The sequence below is a fragment of the Schistocerca serialis genome, chromosome 1 (assembly GCF_023864345.2).
Source record: "Schistocerca serialis cubense isolate TAMUIC-IGC-003099 chromosome 1, iqSchSeri2.2, whole genome shotgun sequence".
Classification (NCBI taxonomy): Eukaryota; Metazoa; Arthropoda; class Insecta; order Orthoptera; family Acrididae; genus Schistocerca; species Schistocerca serialis.
This window is the reverse complement of record NC_064638.1, coordinates 869,506,571-869,529,216: the sequence shown is the minus strand read 5'-3', so window position 1 is coordinate 869,529,216 and position 22,646 is coordinate 869,506,571. Positions and strand designations below refer to the sequence as shown.

General features: G+C 41.7%; 1 protein-coding gene across 1 annotated transcript in view; it reads right to left on the bottom strand.

Annotated features, from left to right (window-relative positions):
- Positions 1-1,371: 1,371 nt before the first annotated feature.
- LOC126485998 (CD63 antigen-like) overlaps positions 1,372-22,646 on the bottom strand; it is a 65,699-nt gene continuing 44,424 nt past the window's right edge. The window contains exons 4-5 of the mRNA XM_050108917.1: positions 2,564-2,788; positions 1,372-1,690 (exon numbers count right to left, since the gene is read on the bottom strand). Coding sequence (XP_049964874.1) covers positions 1,625-1,690; positions 2,564-2,788 — 291 coding nt within the window. The 3' untranslated portion in view covers positions 1,372-1,624. The remainder of the gene's footprint in view (positions 1,691-2,563; positions 2,789-22,646) is intronic.

Below are 22,646 nucleotides of genomic sequence, written 5' to 3'. Positions count from 1 at the left end.
CTGTGATTTTTGGCACAGAACTTCCTGTGATTCCACGTTAGTGTAAGCTCTTGGACCAATTTTCTTTTTACATTTCCCATTACTTGTTTGGCTGTTATGTCTGTAGTTTGCTATCATAACTTTGTCATTGATAGCACAAGTCAACTGTTTTTAAATTGTAGGTAAGATATTGTAATAATCTCATTTGGTGAAGAAAGATAAGGGTCTTCCAATCATCTCTGAACTTTGATAAAGTTGCCAGTATTCTAGAATTCCATAAACACATGGTCAAAATTTCTCTTCTGAAATTTATTCATCTTTAAACTATTTGCCGGCCAGAGTGGCGGAGTGGTTCTGGAAGCTACAGTCTGGAACCGCGCAACCGCTATGGTCGCAGGTTCGAATCCTGCCTCAGGCATGGATGTGTGCGATATCCTTCGGTTAGTTAGGTTTAAGTAGTTCTAAGTTTTAGGGGACTGATGACCTCAGAAATTAAGTCCCATAGTGCTCAGAGCCATTTGAACCATTTAAACTATTTAAATACATAAAAGCATGTCTGATCTGAAAGACATCACATCTCTTAGTAGAAGGCTTACCCCATTAATCTTTGAACACTTTCAGATGACGAAGTCCAGTAGCATTCCACACATATTTTAGTAGCTTTTCAAATCTGTTGGCAACCACTGAGTTGTTCTGAAGTGCTGTGTAGCATGCACACCGGTGCAACAAGTCTACATCGATTTTCTAAAGAAGCTTTCAAATGTTTATTCATATTATCCAAGTGAAGTACAAATGTGGGGACATTACGTAACACATTTACTTTGCATCTTCAAGTTATTTTTGCCCATACTACCTTTTTATGCTAACATTTCCCAACCCCAGCAATTTCTGTAATTGTACAATGTGTTGACAGTTCACTTTGAACAATGTTCTTACAGAGATGTGTGCCTGCCTGAAGGAACAGACATTGAATCCACAGCTGCTTATTATGTAACAACATTTGATTTGCAAATTATGAACATTTCAGCTGTATTATTTATTGGCAACAAGAAAATTTTGCAATTTTGGCATCACTGAAGGAATCTACAATATATGCTCTCAATGTACTAATCTCCACTTCCAACACACAGTCCTTCACATAATTGAAGTATTTATATCACCAGGGAATGTGGCAACTAGAATACATTGATCTCTCCAGACCCAGTACATTTTTGAATTTGTCGTTCAGCAACACTAGCAATTTTTGTTTACTGGTGTGAAACAAGGAAGTTTGAAATTAAATTTTCTAAAGTCACCATACATTGTCTTTGTAGACCAGACCAATAATCCCATCAGTAATATTAATTCACTGTAACTAAGTTGGAAGGTAGAGTAGAAAGTTTTTCACTATAATCAAACTTGAGCTCAATTTTATTTGTTAAAATTGTAGTTTTAATACAAAAGGAACACAGAATTAGCCATTATTTATTTACACAACAGTTCTCAGTAATTGTCTCTGACCAACAAGATCAACTGTAATAACTTTCAATGCTTTTAATTTTGAGTATGGCACAACATGATTTTACTTCATTTAACATGCATCAGTCCGAAAATTGCAGTTGATGAATCTTGTACATGTTTGCCTTACTTAGAGGAATTTCTAATGTTACACAGATTCATAGTGTTTTCGTATGGACTTGGCGAGACAGCAGGACAGAATAATTCCCAGTAGCTGAAACAAAAATATCACAATAGTACATTGCAGGTGTTGTGAGAAAGGAACGTATGGTGTACCTGTTCATAACAGGAAACATTCAGACAAAATTTTAAATCCTTCCAAAAATATAGGGTGTACTAGTTCCCCTTGAATTATTGTTATCACAATTAAAGTAGTTCATCTATTATCAAACACAGGAAGTATGTAATGCACCACTTTAAATGCTGTTAAATGCTTTAATTTCCCACACCATTCATTGAACATGCTCAGGTGTCAGGTACCTTGCACCTTGTTGAGTTGCACATGTAAGCATTTTTAGTAGCCTGTGGTTTATAGCATTTAGCAGCAAATGTAGTGGTAGTAGCAGTGGTGGTGATTTACATGTACTTTACAGTATTAACACCTGTGGCAGCACAGTGTGGAACATGCGTGAAGCTTTTTAATGATAAGTATTGTTCAGTTCACACACAGTAAGAAATGGAGTGTGAAACCTTTTCTTGGCTGTAAAGCAATACATTAATCAGCAATTTAAATGGAAGAGGGGCCGACTATCTCCCTTGCCTCCTCACCAAAGTATTTCAAACACTTACGTTAACTATCGCCATATCAAACATTTCATTATTTATCCAAAGGCAGCACCACAACTGTGTTACAATACTTTTAAGGTTCAGAGGAAGATTGTTTACTGTAGTAGCTACATGACAAATTTTGGTAACCATCAGTCAGGACTAAATGATTGGATATAAGGTAATATCCTTTCAATGAAGGCACTATTAGAGTTACCACACGCTATGCCTGGCATAGTATGATTCCTTTTTGAAGAAATCATCTGTGCTTTGCTCACAAGTGACAACTTTACCACAAACCTCAATTTTAATTTACACTAACCTGAATAAATGCTATTCCAACACCAACACCACCCAGTGTAACAGCATTTGCTATTACAGATTCTTGAACTGCAACATGACAGCTCCTAATGTGATGCTCTTCTGCCATTGTGACATTACAGCTGTACTGTGTATGTAAGAAACTGGCACAGCAAGAGTCTGGTAGTGACTCATTTTTGTATACAACACCCCAGTCTGTAATATTGTTGGTCCCACAGCAACTGAACTGGAAAAGATGAATACTAATTGAGTACATACTGAATTAGGCACACTTTGTGAAACAGACATTTTAAGTTAAATGACAATTGGCAGATATGAGGCATAGAAATGATAACTAAAGAGGGTCAGCAGAAGAAAGTACTAATAAACAAACAGCATATTTTGCATTACTGTCTTAAGGAAAGAAGATGTCTTAAAAGGCAAGGACATACAATGATACCAAACAATTTATGTAGGAGATAATATTTTCTGATAGTTGCCTACTTAAAGAACTAATTGTTACATTCAGTACATAACTTTATCAGATCAATCATTATTAAATGAGAGTTAGCACTTTTTGTGACCCCTTCAATTCCTGGCTACTCAAAACAAATTAAAGGAATTTGTTAATGAAAACTTGTGTAATTTTGAAAATATTTTAGTTCATGAGAACCTTCAACTCTCATTAAACAGATCTCAATTGTCCGTTTACAGACTAATGACAATATTCTGTTTAGTGTTACGTAAATGTTATTAGTGTCTAGAAACAAATGCTAAGTAGCTTAAGCATAAAAGCCGTAATTTTTTCAGATTAGTTATTTTTCTCCAAATGGACAAAGTAATACAGCACTCAGCTTCTCTTATTTGCATGTGTGTGAGGTAGACAAATATAAATGCAACAAGCCAACAGCTTCTCTTAAATAGGAGCAAAGTTTCTTATCCATTCCTTGGTGAAGGCTTTTAAATTCCAGGTTTCTTCCAACTTTTGTAAGGTATAATGTCAGATGTGCCTTAAGTCACCTTATGGTACTTGCAATGGCAGCATGCCTACTGTGGATGCCTCCTCAGCTCATATCAGCACAATCATTCCCTTGAATGTGTCAGTCAGCATCTAGAGCTTGGCCTCTATGTATGAGAATCAGGCCTTTCGACTGCTGTGTGTGCTACAGGAATAACCTGTACACTAGAATATCTTTAACACAACGACAGTAGTTTATTTGTTCATAGAATGCCAAATACAGAGCTCAGACAATGCTGAACTCGCGGACTAGGAATGTGGGAACAGATCACTTGCACTGTGAGTTCTGTTTGCCTGCATTACTAAATACATTGTGCATAGGAACCCACACAAGACAAAGTAAAAAACCAAGAACAACAAACATACAAAATGTAACAAAAGAAAGCATTGCATGTCATGAGAACAAAGACAGCATCCCTAGTGGAATGTGCCCAACTACTTAGCGCACAAATGAAATTGACACTTGAGACTTGTGCACTAACAACATGTACCAGATGACATCTGCGGTCCCTACAACAGCCCCCTCAGTGGGAGCAGAGTGCCGTCTAGAAAGTACACTGCTAAGTGCACGTGACTGCCAGATCTTGTGCACTGTGGTACAGAGGATGCTTGCTTCTGGGGCACAGGTGGAAGCTGGACCAGGCAGCAGAGTAGGTAGTGGTTGTCAGCCCACACATGGAATACATAGACTCATGTCTGCTGACCATTGTCTATTTTTGATCTAACATAATATCCATGGTGCAGTTTCTCCTGCTGACAACCTCGTGTGGCCCTACGTAGTGTGGCTGGAGAGCCAGTCTGTCACCACACAACACTACACTGCATCCTATAAGAACAAGCTGAAGTCCTTTGTGTGTGAATAGTGGACCAGTACCACGTCTGGATAGCTGTGGGGGTGTATCTCTCCAAGATGCCCAATAAGTGTTGATAGGTCTCTTGATGGGGGACCGGGGTGTGGCAGCTTCTATGAAATTGCAGCATATTCTCAGTGTTTCTCCATGTACCAGCTGCCAAGGAACCACCCAGGTCTGGTCTGTAGGTGTTGTGAAGCCCAAGGATAACTGGTAGATCCTCAGTCCACCTGACCACAGAGTATATCAGACCCACTTTTAGGGTGCAGTGCCATCATTCCATGATTCTGTTCCTGGCTGGATAGTAGCTGGTCATCCAATTATGGCTCATGCTGCAAAGTGCTGCCACTTTTGTGACTGCCTCTATCTGTTGTGACATGGGAAGGGCAGCCAAACTGCAAAATCCAGTGCCTTTTGAAGGTGTCAAGGTTTTGACTAAGATTGGCTACTAGGACTGCTTCAGGCCAACAAGTAAATCTGTTGAAAATGGTGAGCAGGTAATGTTGATCATTTGAGGGTGATAGCGATCAAAAGATATTGGTGTGGAAATGTGTAAAGCACACTGACATTGGGAAATTACCTACTAGTGCATGAACATGCCTCCTAATCTTGCTGATTTGGTACTGCAGTCAACATTTCATCCACTCTCTGCAGTCCTCCATTTCCCCTGGATACACAAAGTGAGCTAAAATTAGATGGAGCATAGATCTTCTGCCTGGGTGGCTCAGGTTATGTGGATATTCAGACACTTGCTGACAGATGTTTGGAGGCAGGTATGGACATGGGCATGGCTATTGATGCATCACAATACAGTTGTACACAGGTTCCAGAAATGTTCACAAGCTGTTGTAATGATGACTGCATGTCTTCACAGGCCTTTAAACTCCTGATCAAACTTCTACACTTTTGTAAGTGCCATATATTCCATTGTAGAGACTACTCTGATGCAAGAGGCATTCTGCCATAATGTTGTCCATACCTGAGATGTGCTGGACATCTGTGGTAAATTGGGCTATGTACAGCAGCTCAAAGTATTGTCTCAGCAAGTGGTTCAGGTTATTTTTTTGCCATAATAATAATAATAATAATAATAATAATAATAATAATAATAATAATAATAAATCCCGTGTAGGCCCGGGAAAAGAATAGGAATCCGGTATGTTCTGCCAGTCGTAAAAGGCGATGAAAAGAACAAACCACTAATAGGGCTAACCCCCTTTTAGTGTGATTAGTTGGTTCAGGACAGAACTAATGAAGCCTCGGACAAGCGCCGTCATGGTCGGGGACGACGCTTGAACCATATGCCCACCCACAATGGTAACGACACTGCTAGCCAACTGGAAAATGATTTAAATCCAAATAGAGGTGTTTTGCAGGATATGCTTCCTGCAACCACCCTAGAAGGAAAACAAAGACAGAGGATGAGATGGTCAGATGAAGTTAATCGACACCTCTTGTTCTGTTATTACCAAGCAACAAACCTAGGAACCAACACAACTGGATACAGATCACAAGTATACACAACATTTATTACCAGATACCCAGAATTAAAATTTTTAACAGAACAACGACTAGCTGATCAGATCCGTGTAATAATAAAAAATAACAGGATACCCCAGTCAGACTTAGATAACATCAAACAACAAGTACAACAAATACTGGAACAAAATAATGTGCAATCAGAAGAAGAAGAAAATACAGTAATGGACTCAAACATCCCAGAGCAAACAAACAAAGAACAACACGCACCAATTAAACAATCAGAGGAAAACGAAATCTTAAGGCAGCCACCAGAACAAGCACAAATAGAACACAAAGTGACACAGATATTAGATATAGAAGAAAAATTTCAGCTAACATATATAGAATACAAAGACACAAATACAGACATTAGACCATTCTTACATAGACCACCAAAAAACCCACAAGTCGAAACAACAATAAAAACTATCAACACAATCATACACAACAAAATAAATGAAAACACAACTATGGAAGAGTTACAACTACTGGTATATATAGGAGCACTCACTACACTAAATATACACACTAGGCAGAGATCAGAACCAACCAACACACAGAAGAAACCCACAAAACCAGCATGGCAACACAGGCTACAGATCAAAATAGAAAAACTGAGGAAAGACATTGGACAGCTGACAATTTATAAGAAATGAAATCTCGGAAAAAAACGAAAAAGGTTAGGTAAAATCTCACAACAAGAAGCGACAGAGCAATTTGATGAAAAGAAGCAGAAATTACAAGCATTCACCAAACGACTCAGAAGGTACAAAAAAAGTGAAAATAGAAGGAAACAAAACCAAACATTCAACACAAACCAAAAGAAATTTTACTAGACAATAGATAACACACACATTGAAATAAACAATCCACCAAACATAACAGACATGGAACACTTCTGGAGCAACATATGGTCAAACCCGGTACAACATAACAGGCATGCACGGTGGATACAAGCAGAAACAGACACATACAAGATGATACCACAAATGCCTGAAGTGACAATTTTGCAACATGAAGTCACCCAAGCAATTAATTCTACTCACAATTGGAAAGCCCCTGGAAATGATAAAATAGCAAATTTCTGGTTAAAGAAGTTCACCGCAACACATTCACATCTAACTAAATTTAACAGTTACATTGCAGACCCATACACATTCCCTGATACACTTACACATGGAATAACTTATCTGAAACCTAAAGATCAAGCAGACACAGCGAACCCAGCTAAGTATCGCCCCATAACATGCCTACCAACAATATACAAAATATTAACTTCAGTCATTAAACAGAAACTAGTGACACATACAACACAGAACAAAATTATAAATGAAGAACAAAAAGGCTGTTGCAAAGGAGCACGAGGATGTAAAGAGCAACTGATAATAGATGCAGAGGTGACATATCAAGCTAAAACTAAACAAAGGTCGCTACACTACACATACATCGATTACCAAAAAGCTTTTGATAGTGTACCCCACTCATGGTTACTACAAATATTGGAAATATATAAAGTAGATCCTAAATTGATACAGTTCCTAAACATAGTAATGAAAAACTGGAAAACTACACTTAATATCCAAACAAATTCAAATAATATCACATCACAGCCAATACAGATTAAGCGTGGAATATACCAAGGAGATTCATTAAGTCCTTTCTGGTTCTGCCTTGCTCTGAACCCACTATCCAACATGCTAAATAATACAAATTATGGTTACAATATTACTGGAACATACCCACACAAAATCACACATTTGCTATACATGGATGATCCAAAACTACTGGCAGCAACAAATCAACAACTCAACCAATTACTAAAGATAACAGAAGTATTTAGCAATGATATAAATATGGCTTTTGGAACAGACAAATGTAAAAAATAGCATAGTCAAGGGAAAACACACTAAACAAGAAGATTACATATTGGATAACCACAGCGACTGCATAGAAGCGATGGAAAAAACATGCCTATAAATATCTAGGATACAGACAAAAATAGGAATAGATGATAGAAATATTAAGGAAGAGCTAAAAGAAAAATATAGACAAAGACTAACAAAAATACTGAAAACAGAATTGACAGCAAGAAACAAGACAAAAGCTATAAATACCTATGCTATACCAATATTGACCTACTCATTTGGAGTAGTGAAATGGAGTAACACAGACCTAGAAGCACTCAATACACTTACATGATCACAATGCCACGAATATAGAATACATCACATACATTCAGCAACAGAAAGATTCACATTAAGCAGAAAGGAAGGAGGAAGGGGATTTATCGACATAAAAACCTACATTATGGACAGGTAGACAATTTAAGAAAATTCTTTATAGAACGAGCAGAAACTAGCAAAATACACAAAGCAATCACCCACATAAATACATCGGCTACACCACTACAATTTCATAACCACCTCTACAACCCTTTAGATCACATAACATCAACAGATACAAAGAAAGTAAATTGGAAAAAGAAAACACTACATGGCAAGCACCCGTATCATCTAACACAGCCACACATCGATCAAGATGCATCCAACACATGGCTAAAAAGAGGCAATATATACAGTGAGACAGAAGGATTCATGATTGCAATACAGGATCAAACAATAAACACCAGATATTACAGCAAGCATATTATTAAAGATCCCAATACCACAACAGATAAATGCAGACTTTGCAAACAAATAGAAACAGTAGATCACATCACAAGCGGATGTACAATACTAGCAAATACAGAATACCCCAGAAGACATGACAACGTCGCAAAAATAATACATCAACAGCTTGCCTTACAACATAAACTTTTAAAACAACACGTTCCTACATACAAGTATACACCACAAAATGTACTGGAGAATGATGAATACAAATTATACTGTAACAGAACCATTATAACAGATAAAACAACGCCACATAACAAACCTGACATCATACTCACCAATAAAAAGAAGAAATTAACACAACTAATTGAAATATCCATACCCAATACAGCAAATATACAGAAGAAAACAGGAGAAAAAATTGAAAAATACATCCAACTGGCTGAGGAAGTCAAGGACATGTGGCATCAGGATAAAGTTGACATTATACCAATTATACTTTCAACTACAGAAGTCATACCACGCAATATCCACCAGTATATCAATGCAATACAGCTACATCCAAACTTATATATACAACTTCAGAAATCCGTAATTATTGATACATGTTCAATTACCCGAAAGTTCCTAAACGCAATGTAGCATATACTGTACAGTTAAAACGAAGTGACGCTTGATCAAGGTCCGCGTCACTTTCATTCCGAACCAGACCTAAGGTCTGAGAAAGGAAAGATAATAATAATAATAATAATAATAATAATAATAATAATAATAATAGTCAGCAGCTTGGGAACAGTAAATATTTTGAAGGCATGAGCTTCGTAAATCCCCAGTCATTTCCTCTCATATGTGCTCCATTTCTTTATGAGGGAGTCAGCTTTTTACAAAAGAAAGTTAGCAGCTGCCAGGTTTAACTGACATTTGAGAACACTGCCCACTGTAGTCTGATTCGCATCTACCACCACAGCCAACAGTGCATTTGGCTCAGGATGTGCCATCAGTGCCACATCCACTATAACTTGTTTAGACAGGAAGTCTTTAGGACATGCAAAGAATTATGGTGCTATTTAGGCATACTGAACCTTTGACAGTATATGCTGCATGCAATTTAGTTAGAGCCACTAATAGCCACTCTGATGGACTGACATCCTCAGGATGAGGTACTTTACCACAGTTTTGTTTGGTAAGTTGATATACTTTGATTGAAAACTTTACCTGTATCTTTAAATTTATTTTCTTTGTTGGTTTAAAGGTTTTATTTATTTCATTTATTTAGTCAAATAACGATGTCCTCAGGTCAGTCCACCAGAATGGATATCAGTGGCTTTAACTAAACTGCATGCAGCATATACTGTCAAAGGTTCAATATGCCCTAAATAGCACCATAATTCTTTGCATGTGGCTGGCTGGGGCAGCTGGCAGATAACGCCTTGCTTATCAATGGTACTGAGAGTGAGGGGGTAATGTGGTTGCCTAGAAAGTCTATTTGTGGCTACTCTGAGATGCACTTCTTCACATTCAGCATTATTCCTTGTTCAATAAGTAACTGGAAAACTTAGAGATGCTGACAGCATTGTTCTGATGGTGCTGAGAAGACAGATGTCATCCAGGTATGTGAAGCAAAACACCAGACCATGCATCACTGATTCAACAAACCTCTGTCACATGTGCTGCATTCTGGAGGCTGAAAGTCGTCAACTTTCAAATAAGCGAAAGTGTGTAGTAATAGATATCATTGATATGTCATTGGGATGTCATTTGCTACCAGAATCTGTGTGGGCATTGGCACAATCTAGTACACTGTATACACAAGCATCAGTCAATGCGTAGTTGTAGTCACAGAGCAGAGCAGAGCTGGTGGGCACCTGTGCAGGTGTTTGAAGCTCTAGTCTCTGCAAGGCTGCCCACGCACCCTACTTCTCAAATGAGGTGCAGAGGAAAGAGCAGGGTCTATCAAATAAATGCATAATGCCTTCTTTGACCCATGTTATCAAACTCTGCTTTTGCTATCTTCAACTGGTCTGACACCAGTCTGATATTGGCAGGAGATTGGTGGCCCCTCATGTTGGACAGTGTAGTGTATGATGTCCCTCAGTATGCCTGGTGGCTTTGTTAAAGCCATAAAGTCTTTCAGTAGTGTGGCATATTCACAGATCACAGTGGTCATCTGGGCAGATTGGGTGGGTGTCTGGTGCTGGAAGCCTGTGGTTGTCAGCCCAGTGGTCCAGTCTGCAAGGCAGGTATTGGAGATGTCTTGCTAAAGATGCCAAGATATCTGTGCCTTAATTGGTTCACCAATGTCTGCCATAGTGAAATTCCATGGGAAGAGACAGCTGAGGCCGAAATATAGATCCTCATTCTCTGTGGCTCTGTGAAAATAGCCGTGTTATTTGCAGATGCCGGGCAGAACGTCATATGCAGTTGGCACCAATGTAGACAGGGTGTGTGGGTAGATGCATAAATCTGAGCTAGTGTATCAGGTATTTACAGACAGTGGATCAATCCCTGATGAATAGACACTGTGGCATTAGCCAGCAATCTGACGAAGTGCCTATGGTCGATTGTCATCGGCATTTGGGTACACATACATCTTGGTACAGCATTGCGCATGTTCTTTGAAACACAGATGCTACCAGCAGACAACACCCTGCATGTTATATGTCTGCATAGGCGAGTGAGATGCGGCACCTCTGCGGGAGCACCTTCTACCCTTCACCAGCTGCAGTCTCCACTGATGCTGCAAGACACTACCAGCTCGCTAATCTACAGCATCAGCTGGCCAACTTTCACCACTAATGCTTGTACTCTGCACATGCTACTGTGGTGGTTGTATCTTGCACTACGCAGTTGATACCATGATAGGCACAGGTGATATGGCATCCAGTACTCAGTTCTGCCTTGGCACCTAGTGATCTCTGAATTGCAATAATCACCTTGAGAGAGGGTGGCAAGCAGCTGCTTTAGATAGTACACAACAGCTGATTATGTATGTTTAACTGTGCCAATTTTGTTTCCAAGATGCTACAAGTACTGTTACAGTCTTCAGTTGCCAACAGTCTTGGATCTGTACCTGTCTAATGCACTACTCTTGAGAGGCAGAAATACAGTGGATCAGTTTCAAGTTCAATTGGTCATATGCATTCCCTTCAGGTAGGGTGACAGTGATGTCCTATCATGTCTTTCTGTTCTTTAGGCCTTGAGACTATTTTTTGGCCAAACTGAAGTCTTAGAAAGTAAGCCGTCTGCCACTTACATTCTATTATCCAACTATACAAGTATCATGTCTGAAGTTGAAACAATGCAATCAGCATTGTTTATTCACATTATTTCACTGATTTATCAATAAAACATAATATGTCTTATCTTTTATCTTACCTCATGTATTTCAATTGGAACCACTGAATGGTAACATTTTCTGTAATTTTTTAACCACTGAGTGTAATTGACAAAAATTGTTTGAGGAAGTGTTTCAATTGGGATGATAGCAAAATCTTTAATGGGGGCCACAAACTCATGGGAGTACTTTTTAGGATAAAGTCAGTATCCAGTCATCCTACATTGATTGAAATTAAGCTTAATGAAAATTTCAGGCAGGCAGGTACTACTGATGCGAAAATATCACAAGATTTTCATAACAGTACAGTTAAAAATAATAGTATGTCTAAAGATTCACTTAAAGGCACAGTAAAAAATGTTAATATATTGCATCAGAATATTAGGGGATTGAAAAAACAAAGTAGATGAGTTTCTTGTTTGTATACAAGATTTAGGAACTGAGGGTGGAATAGATGTACTATGCCTGTGATCATCATGTAGTCTCAGGTATGGAAATGGTAAATGTGGGTGGATAGAAGCTTTCAGCAGATTTAAGTGGACAGACTATGGAGAGGAGTTGCCATATATGTTGAAATCAGTGTGAAAAATTTGGAAACTAAAAAATTTTGCATAGAGCAACACACAGAAGCTTGTGCATGTGAGCTTTAACTAAATAAAGGCACTTTTATAATTGTAGCTGTGTATAGGTCCCCACTGGGAAATTTTCAACTATTTTTGAAAAACTGATTCTTTGTTGTGCTATTTGTCAGACAGAAGAAAGCAAATTATTGTTTGTGAGGATTTCAAAGCAGATTTTCTGAAAGAGTCCAATAGAAAGCTTGACCTTGAAGTATTACTTTGTTCTTTCAACCTGGCATCAGTTATTGATTTTCCTACACGGGTGGTACAGGAAAGCAGCACACATAATGATTTCATAGACCAAGATAAATTTAATCAAATAAAAACTTTTCCTGTTGAGAATGGTCTGTCTGATCATGACACACAGCTAGTTACAGTATATGATATAGCTCCATACAGTAATGCAAAACACTCCTCCAAAATAGTGCATTCCATTAACGATTTAACACTTCAAAATTTTAGCGAACACTTGCAACAACTACACTAGGATGAGATGTACAGGGAACGTGATGCTAATTTAAAATTTAACCTATTTCATTATACCTTTGTGAGTATATTTGAAAACAGTTTCACTAAGAAAACAGTGAAATATAATTGAAGAAACCATGTAGAAAGCCATGGCTTACTACAGGAATAAAAATATCTTGTAAACAGAAAAGGGAAATGTATCTTATAGCTAGGAGGAGTAATGATCCTGAAACAACGAAACACTATAAAAACTACTGCACTGTATTAAGAAAAGTTATTAAAAAGTCCAGAAGTACGAGCATTATGTCAGATTAGCACATCTGATAATAAAATTGAAACAATTTGGCGTATTGTAAAAAGGGAAACAGGGCAACCAAGGCATCAGGAAGACACTATCAAACACAATGGAAAGTTTGTTAACAAGAAGTCAGAAGTAGAAAACATAAAAAATCATTTAAGTGTTTTCTCTAAAACTGGTTCCAGCTATTCATTAGAAAATGCAAGGCAGTATATGGAAGAGGCAGTACCTATGCAATTTGATAAAGTTGAAGTTCAACCCATCTCTCCTACTGAAATCAGGAAAATAATAAATTTACTCTAAAGTAGGTCACATGGAATTGATGGCATTTTCAATACAGTACTAAAAGATTGTTCCCAACAACTAAGATTCTAAGCCACATATGTATCAGCTCATTGAAACGGGGAATTTTTCCAGGTAGACTGAAATACACTACTGTTAAACCATTGCATAAAAAAGGGGATAGATCTTATGCTAAAAACAACCATACAATCTCACTGACAGCTTTATTTAAAATTCTTGAAAAAGTAATGTATTCAAGAGTAGCATCAAATATTTGTAAAAATGAAGTACTAACAAAATGTCAATTTAGTTTTCAGAAAGGCTTTTCAACAGAAAATGCTATATATGCTTTCACTGATCAAATATTAAATGCAATGAATAACCGACCATCACTCATTGGGATATTTTATGATCTCTCCAAGGCTTTTGATTGTGTGAATCAAAAAATTCTTCTAGATAAGCTTAAGTATGGTGGTATGAATGGGACAGTGCACATATGGTTTAATTCACACTTAACTGGAACAATGCAGAAGGTTGAAATTAACAGTACAGATAGCTACAAAAACCAGCAGAGTCCTCTAAGTGGGGAGGTATCAAGAATGGTGTCCCACAGAGTTCAGTCTTGGGTCCTTTATTCTTAATATATATTAAGGACTTGCCACTCTATATTCATGAAGATATAAAGTTAGTTCTTTTGGCTGATACAAGTATAGTAATCACATCCAAGAAGCAAGAATCAGTTGAGGAAATTGTAAATGATGTCTTTCAGAAAATTATTAAGTGGTTCTGTGCAAATGGACTCACTACATTTTGAGAAAACACAGTTTATACAATTCTGTACAGTAAATAGCATAACACCATTGATAAATATAGACTGAATGGAAGTCTGTTGCCAAGGTAGATTACTCAAAATTACTGGGTGTGTACATTGATGAGAAATTGAACTGGAAGAAACACATCGATGATCTGCTGAAACGGTTAGGTTCAGCTACTTATGCTATTAGGGTTATTGCAAATTTTGGTGATATACATTTCAGTAAATTAGCCTACTATGCCCATTTTATTCACTGCTTTCTTATGGCATCATATCTGGGGCAATTTGTCATTAAGAGAAATTATTCATAGCACAAAAGCATGTAATCAGAATAATAGCCGAAGCCCACCCAAGATTGCCTTGCAGACATTTAAGGAACTCAGGATATTCACAGTACCTTCAAAATACATATATTCACTTATGAAATTCGTCAATAACCCATCCCAATTCAAAAATAACAGTGAAGCGCATAGCTACAACACTAGAAGAAAGGATGATATTCACTAGTCTGGATTAAATTTCACTTTGGCACAGAATAGGGTTTTTTTTTTTTTTTTTGTTTGTGGTTTTAGGGCGCAAAACTTCTATGGTCATTAGCGCCCAGCCCGTGACGTAGAAAACAGGAAAAAAACGAAATTTAAAATCAGCAGCAATGGAAACAAAGTCAGAAAATTTGAGAAACTAAAGGCAGAAGGAATGCTTAAAAGTCCACTATAGAAAGGGGTTGGTTGTCCCCAAAAAAAAGCTTCAAATGACTGACGTCATTTCACTGTCACTAATAAACTGTAGAACGCGGTCAGCTGAGCGCGTGTCATCTGCTAAAATCGACGATAGATCAGGCGATAGCTGTAGACGGGAGCGTAACGGATTAAAATAGGGGCATTCAATTAAAAGGTGTCTGACCGTCCACAGCTGAGAGCAGTGGGGACAGAGTGGGGGAGGATCACCGCTTAAAAGATGTCGATGACTAAAAAGACAGTGCCCTATCCGGAGTCGAGCTAAAATTACCTCCTCCCGACGACGCGTTCGGGAGGAAGAGGTCCAAGCGCAAGGAAGGGCTTTCACTTCCCGCAATTTATTGTGGGGAAGTGTTGACCAATGCGCATGCCATAAATGAGTAACTTGGCGACATAAACCGCTCCGTAGATCGGTAAACGGAAGAGACTGAAGAGCTGGCCGAGGAAGAGAGACTGCAGCCTTGGCCGCTATATCGGCCGCCTCATTTCCACAGATACCAGCGTGTCCCGGGAGCCAGAGGAACGCCACTGAGACGCCCCCCAGGTGGAGCAAGCGCAGACAGTCCTGAATCCGGTGGACCAGAGGGTGCACAGGGTAAAGAGCTTGGAGACTTAGGAGAGAGCTGAGAGAATCTGAGCAGATAACATACTGTATCCGCTGATGGCGGCGGATGTAGTGGACAGCCTGGAGAACAGCGTAAAGCTCCGCAGTATAAACTGAACACTGGTCGGGAAGCCGAAAGTGATTTGGGGTGTTGCCAACAATATAGGCACTCCCTACACCTAATGTTTTCGAGCCGTCGGTGTAAATAAATGTGGCTTCCGTCATTTGTGCACATAGAGCAGCAAATGCCCGACGGTAAACAAGTGTAGGGGTACCATCCTTGGGAAATTGACATAGGTCTCTGAGCAAGTCGATCCGGGGACGGAGCCAAGGCGGTGCTGTACCCCAAGTTGTCAAGAAGGTTTTAGGAAAGCGGAAGGAAAGAGAATGGAGCAGTTGACGGAAGCGGACTCCCGGGGGTAGTAGGGAGGAGGAGCGGCCTGCATACCCGACATCAAAGGAGGCGTCGAAAAAAAGGTTATGGGCTGGATTAGCAGGCATGGAAGACAGATGGCTAGCATAACGACTCAGAAGGACTGCCCGCCGATTGGACAGCGGAGGTTCAGCAGTCTCAGCATAAAGGCTGTCCACAGGGCTGGTGTAAAAAGCTCCAGACACTAAACGTAATCCACGGTGGTGGATAGAGTCGAGACGCCGAAGAATAGACGGCCGAGCAGAGGAGTAGACTATGCTTCCATAATCCAATTTCGAGCGCACTAAGGCGCGATAGAGGCGGAGAAGGACCACTCGGTCCGCTCCCCAAGAGGTACCATTCAGGACACGGAGGGTGTTAAGGGAACGCAGACAGGGAGCCGAAAGATAGGAAACGTGGGAGGACCAGCACAGTTTTCTGTCAAACATAAGACCCAAGAATTTAGCGACGTCGGAAAACGGAAGGTTGACAGGACCTAGATGTAAGGAGGGCGGAAGAAACTCCTTACGTCGCCAAAAATTAACACAAACGGTCTTACTGGGTGAGAAACGGAAGCCGGTTTCGATGCTCCACGAGTGGAGGCGATCGAGACATCCTTGAAGACGTCTTTCAAGAAGGCTGGTCCGTTGAGAGCTGTAGTAGATCGCAAAATCGTCCACAAAGAGGGAGCCCGAGACATCAGGAAGGAGACAATCCATAATTGGATTAATGGCGATGGCAAACAGTACAAAACTCAGCACGGAGCCCTGGGGTACCCCGTTTTCTTGGGAGAAAGTACGGGAGAGTAGTGTTCACCCGCACCCTAAATGTGCGCTCTGCCATAAATTCGCGAAGAAAAAGGGGCAGCCGGCCTCTAAAGCCCCAAGAGAACAGTGTGCGGAGGATGCCTGTCCTCCAACAGGTATCGTACGCTCTCTCCAGATCAAAAAATATTGCTACCGTTTGGCGTTTCCGGAGAAAATTGTTCATGATATAAGTGGAGAGAGCAACAAGATGGTCAACAGCAGAACGATGCTTTCGGAATCCGCATTGGGCTGGTGTTAAAAGACTGCGGGACTCCAGCCACCAAGCTAAACGGTAATTCACCATACGCTCCAAAACCTTACAGACACTACTCGTGAGAGAAATGGGGCGATAGCTAGAGGGGAGATGTTTGTCCTTTCCAGGTTTCGGAACGGGAACGACAATAGCTTCCCGCCATCGCCTGGGAAAGGTACTGTCGGTCCAAATTCGATTATAAAGGCGAAGGAGGTAACGCAGGCTATGGGTTGATAAATGCAGCAACATTTGGACATGGATACCATCCGGTCCTGGGGCGGAGGAGCGAGAAGAAGAGAGTGCATGTTGGAGTTCGCGCATGGAGAAAACAGTATTGTAGCTTTCGCGATTTTGAGAGGAGAAAGCAAGATGTCGCACTTCCGCTGCACGTTTCTTCGGGAGAAACGCTGGCGGGTAATTTGAAGAGCTCGAAATCTCAGCAAAGTGCTGACCCAATGAGTTAGAAATTGCGACGGGGTCCACTAAGGTATCATGCGCGACAGTGAGCCCAGAGACCGGGGAGAAACTAGGCGCGCCTGAGAACCGTCGAAGCCGACTCCAAACTTCCGAGGAGGGAGTGAAGTTGTTAAGTGAGCTAGTAAAGAATTTCCAGCTTGCCTTCTTGCTATCGCGGATGACGCGACGGCATCGCGCACGGAGCTGCTTATATCGGATACAGTTGGACAAAGTTGGATGGTGACGGAAAATGCGAAGAGCACGTCGCCGCTCACGTATTGCGTCACGGCATGCCTCGTTCCACCAAGGAACTGGGGGGCGCCGGGGCAATTCGGAGGTGCGTGGTATTGAACGTTCCGCAGCTGTGAGAACAACGTCGGTAAAATGTGTGACCTCATCGTCGACGCTGGGAAAGCGACGGTCATCGAATGTCGCTAGAGATGAAAAAAGTGTCCAATCGGCTTGGGCAAACTTCCAGCGTCGCGAGCGCATATATGGCAGTTGAGGCTGCAGTCGAAGAACACATGGAAAGTGGTCACTCGAGTGTGTATCATCAAGGGCGAACCATTCCAAGCGCCGAGCTAGCGGAACAGTACCGACCGCAAGGTCCAAATGAGATAAATTTGCCGTGGAGGCAGACAAAAATGTGGGGACCCCAGTGTTGAGGCAGACTAGATCCGCTTGGTGGAAGACGTCTAGCAATAGTGAGCCACGTGGACAAGGATGTGGAGACCCCCAAAGCGGGTGGTGGGCATTGAAGTCCCCAACCAGCAAATAGGGGGGTGGAAGCTGATCAAGAAGATGAAGGAGATCAGCTCGTGCCATTGGTGTAGACGATGGAATGTATACCGTACAAAGAGAGAACGTGTATCCAGAAAGGGAAAGACTGACGGCGACAGCTTGGAAGGAAGTGTTTAAGGGGATTGGGTGATAATGGAGAGTATCATGGAGCAGAATCATGAGTCCTCCATGGGCTGGAGTGCCTTCAACAGAGGGGAGGTCATATCGGACGGACTGAAAATGAGGGAGAACAAAGCGGTCATGGGGACGCAGCTTTGTTTCCTGAAGACAGAAGATGACCGGCGAGTAGGATCGTAAGAGGATCGACAATTCCTCCCGATTGGCGCCAATGCCGCGGATATTCCAGTGGATAATGGACATAGGGTGAACAGAAAATGGAGGAACGTGACCAAGGGTGCTGTCAACTCAACGACTGCTCAGAGCTTGCGACCGACAGCATGGAATGGCATTCAGTCGAAGGCAGAAGATCCTGATCCATAGGTTGGTCAGGAGCAGCTCCTGCCACCAACGATCGGCCAGTTGACCGGCCACCAACAGTGCGCCTCGGCGACACAGAAGATGGCCGAGGGCGATTTCCGCCAGGTGGTGCTGTAGATGGGACATGCCTTGGCGGAGAAGGAGAGGAACTGTGTTTCTTCGTAGCCTTCTTGGAGGTATGTTTAGATGAAGGAGGAACCGATGGTTGTGAAGTTGCAGTACGTAAAAACTTCACGAGAATGCTCTTTTTTTGAAGACTTGGCGTCTGACTTTTGGGCTCGAGATTTAGCAGAACCCGACGAAGGGTGAGCCATAGAGTGGGCAGGCGAAAGTGGTGAGGTTGAACGGGCGATCTTTGCGCTGGCCGATCTGACGACCGTGGTACTAAATGTAAGGTCGCAAGTCTGCATGGCCGCCTCCTTTGTTGGCCGAGGAGAAGCAAGGACAGTGCTGTATGTTCCTTTCTGAGGCACGGTGGGCTGTCGACTGGCGAGTAACTTTCGAGCAGCAAAGGTCGACACCTTTTCCTTCACTCTTAGTTCCTGGATCAGCTTTTCGTCCTTAAAAACAGGGCAATCTCGAGAGGAAGCAGCGTGGTCACCCATACAGTTGATGCAGCGAGGGGATGCAGGTGGACAAGCACCCTCATGGGCATCCCTGCCACACGTAACACATTTGGCCGGATTGGAACAGGACTGGCTGGTGTGATTGAACCGCTGACACCGATAGCAACGCGTAGGGTTTGGGACATAAGGGCGAACGGAAATTATCTCATAGCCTGCTTTGATTTTTGATGGGAGTTGAACTTTGTCAAATGTCAAGAAGACAGTGCGGGTCGGAATGATGCTCGAGTCAACCCTTTTCATAACCCGATGAACAGCGGTGACGCCCTGGTCAGACAGGTAGTGCTGAATTTCTTCGTCAGACAATCCATCGAGGGAGCGTGTATAAACGACTCCACGCGAGGAATTTAAGGTACGGTGCGGTTCCACCCGGACAGGGAAGGTGTGGAGCAGAGAAGTACGCAGCAATTTTTGAGCCTGGAGGGCACTGTGTGTTTCTAACAACAGGGTGCCATTCCGTAATCTGGAACAAGACTTTACAGGACCCGCAATTGCGTCGACACCTTTCTGAATAATGAAAGGGTTGACCGTGGAAAAGTCGTGACCTTCGTCAGACCGAGAAACAACAAGGAACTGTGGTAACGATGGAAGAACCGTCTGTGGCTGAGACTCGGTGAACTTACGTTTGTGAGCAGACATAGTGGAAGGTGAGGAAACCATTGCGGAAGAATCCCCATGATTACCGGCGTCTCCGATGGCGCGCTCCTCCCTTGTGGGGGCCCTCACCGAGGGCACACCCGCCTTAGGTGATTGTTCACACCTCAGGTCACACCTCCCGACAAACGGACGGAGGGACCAATCGGCACTTTCGGAAGGTATCAGCTCGGGTAATCACCCCTCCCTGGGCCTGGCCGTTACCAGGGGGTACGTACGTGTCCTACCTGTCTACCCGGGGCGGGGAATTACGCGTTACCCCGTCACCGGCTACGCATGGAAGTGCGTGGGTCGGCCTTCAGACACGCACAGGGAGGAAGAAAGAGACAGGGAAAGGAAAGAAGAGAGGTCTCAAACGCCGCAGCGGAGAAAAGGGTAAAGAGAAGAGGTAAGGAAAAGAGAAGGACGAAGAAAGATGAAGACATACAAGCAAGGAAGGCGAAGAGTGCGGTACATTTACAAGCGTCCGTCTCCGGACGTAGGCACAAACCATACTCCCAGAGGGAGAGAAAGGGAAGGAAAGAGCCAGAGGTGAGGGGGGGGCGAAGATGGGGGATGGGGAAGGATACGGAAAGGGAAGGTATGCAGCCCGGAAAGGAAGGAAGGCCACATTAGCTCGGGGTCCCGTGCTCGCTACACACGTATCCACAAAAGAGTTGTGGATCCCCTGGGGGGACAGAATAGGGTGAATTATGCTGCCACAAGAATCTTCAGTCATTTGCCAAATAGTATTAAAAATCTGACATAACTAACCAACTTGTAAAAGTAAATTAAAAGAATTTCTGAATGAGAACTCTTAGTCAATAGATGAATTCTTAGATGTGAAGTAGTAACCGTAAAAAATTATTTTGTGTGAAGAAAACTAACTAACTTTTACTAACTTACTTACTGTCAGCAATTATGAGACCTGAGAATGTGTGTGAGACAGGGCCAGTACCTTAAAGACTGAGCTGCTCTGTGTGATGTAATGCCAAGTCACAGAAAGCAACTTTCAGTGTTCAAAATCTAAACACACCTGAATTGCTCTCACATTATCAGACAACCATGGTGTTCTCTGGACCACAACAACTACAGAAATTTATTAGAAGAGTCAACTGCAGCAGAGCAATGAGAAATTAAGTTCCCACAAACATTTATTTTTAAGCAATCAGATCTGTGCAGCTTATTTCAGCTATCTCCTTCAAAATTAACATTTGTAAAGACTTATTTTTTCAACAATTATCCACAGCAAAGGGGTTACATTGCAGTGCTGTTTGGTTTATCCATACAGTATGTCAGTTAATAAGTAACTGAACACTGTGCAGGGCAAAGATGCAATATAAACATAGCCAAACCAAAAAAGAGAGATGCATGAAGGAAAGATGAACATATCTGTAGTCTAATGTTATTGTAAGGTGACATCAAATTTTTCAATCTTTAACTTTCTTCCCCTGACCATGATTCTGGGTGGATGTATTGAATGTGTATGAGAATACATCTGCATCTACATTTATACTCCGCAAGCCACCCAACGGTGTGTGGCGGAGGGCACTTCACGTGCCACTGTCATTACCTCCCTTTCCTGTTCCAGTCGCGTATGGTTCGCGGGAAGAACGACTGTCTGAAAACCTCCGTGCATGCTCTAATCTCTCTAATTTTACATTCGTGATCTCCTCGGGAGGTATAAGTAGGGGGAAGCAATATATTCGATACCTCATCCAGAAACGCACCCTCTCAAAACCTGGCGAGCAAGCTACACCGCGATGCAGAGCGCCTCTCTTGCAGAGTCTGCCACTTGAGTTTGTTAAACATCTCCGTAACACTATCAAGGTTACCAAATAACCCTGTGACGAAACGCGCCGCTCTTCTTTGGATCTTCTCTATCTCCTCCGTCAACCCGATCTGGTACGGATCCCACACTGATGAGCAATACTCAAGTATAGGTCGAACGAGTGTTTTGTAAGCCACCTTTGTTGATGGACTACATTTTCAAAGGACTCTCCCAATGAATCAACCTGGTAGCCGCCTTACCAACAATCAATTTTATATGATCGTTCCACTTCAAATCGTTCCGCACGCATACTCCCAAATATTTTACAGAAGTAACTGCTACCAGAGTGTTCCGCTATCATACAATAAAGGATCCTTCTTTCTATGTATTCGCAATACATTACATTTGTCTATGTTAAGGGTCAGTTGCCACTCCCTGCACCAAGTGCCTATCCGCTGCAGATCTTCCTGCATTTCGCTACAATTTTCTAATGCTGCAACTTCTCTGTATACTACAGCATCATCCGTGAAAAGCCGCATGGAACTTCCAACAGTATCAACTAGGTCACTTATGTATATTATGAAAAGCAATGGTCCCATGACACTCTCCTGTGGCACGCCAGAGGTTACTTTAACGTCTGTAGACGTCTCTCCATTGAGAACAACATGCTGTGTTCTGTTTGCTAAAAACTCTTCAATCCAGCCACACAGCTGG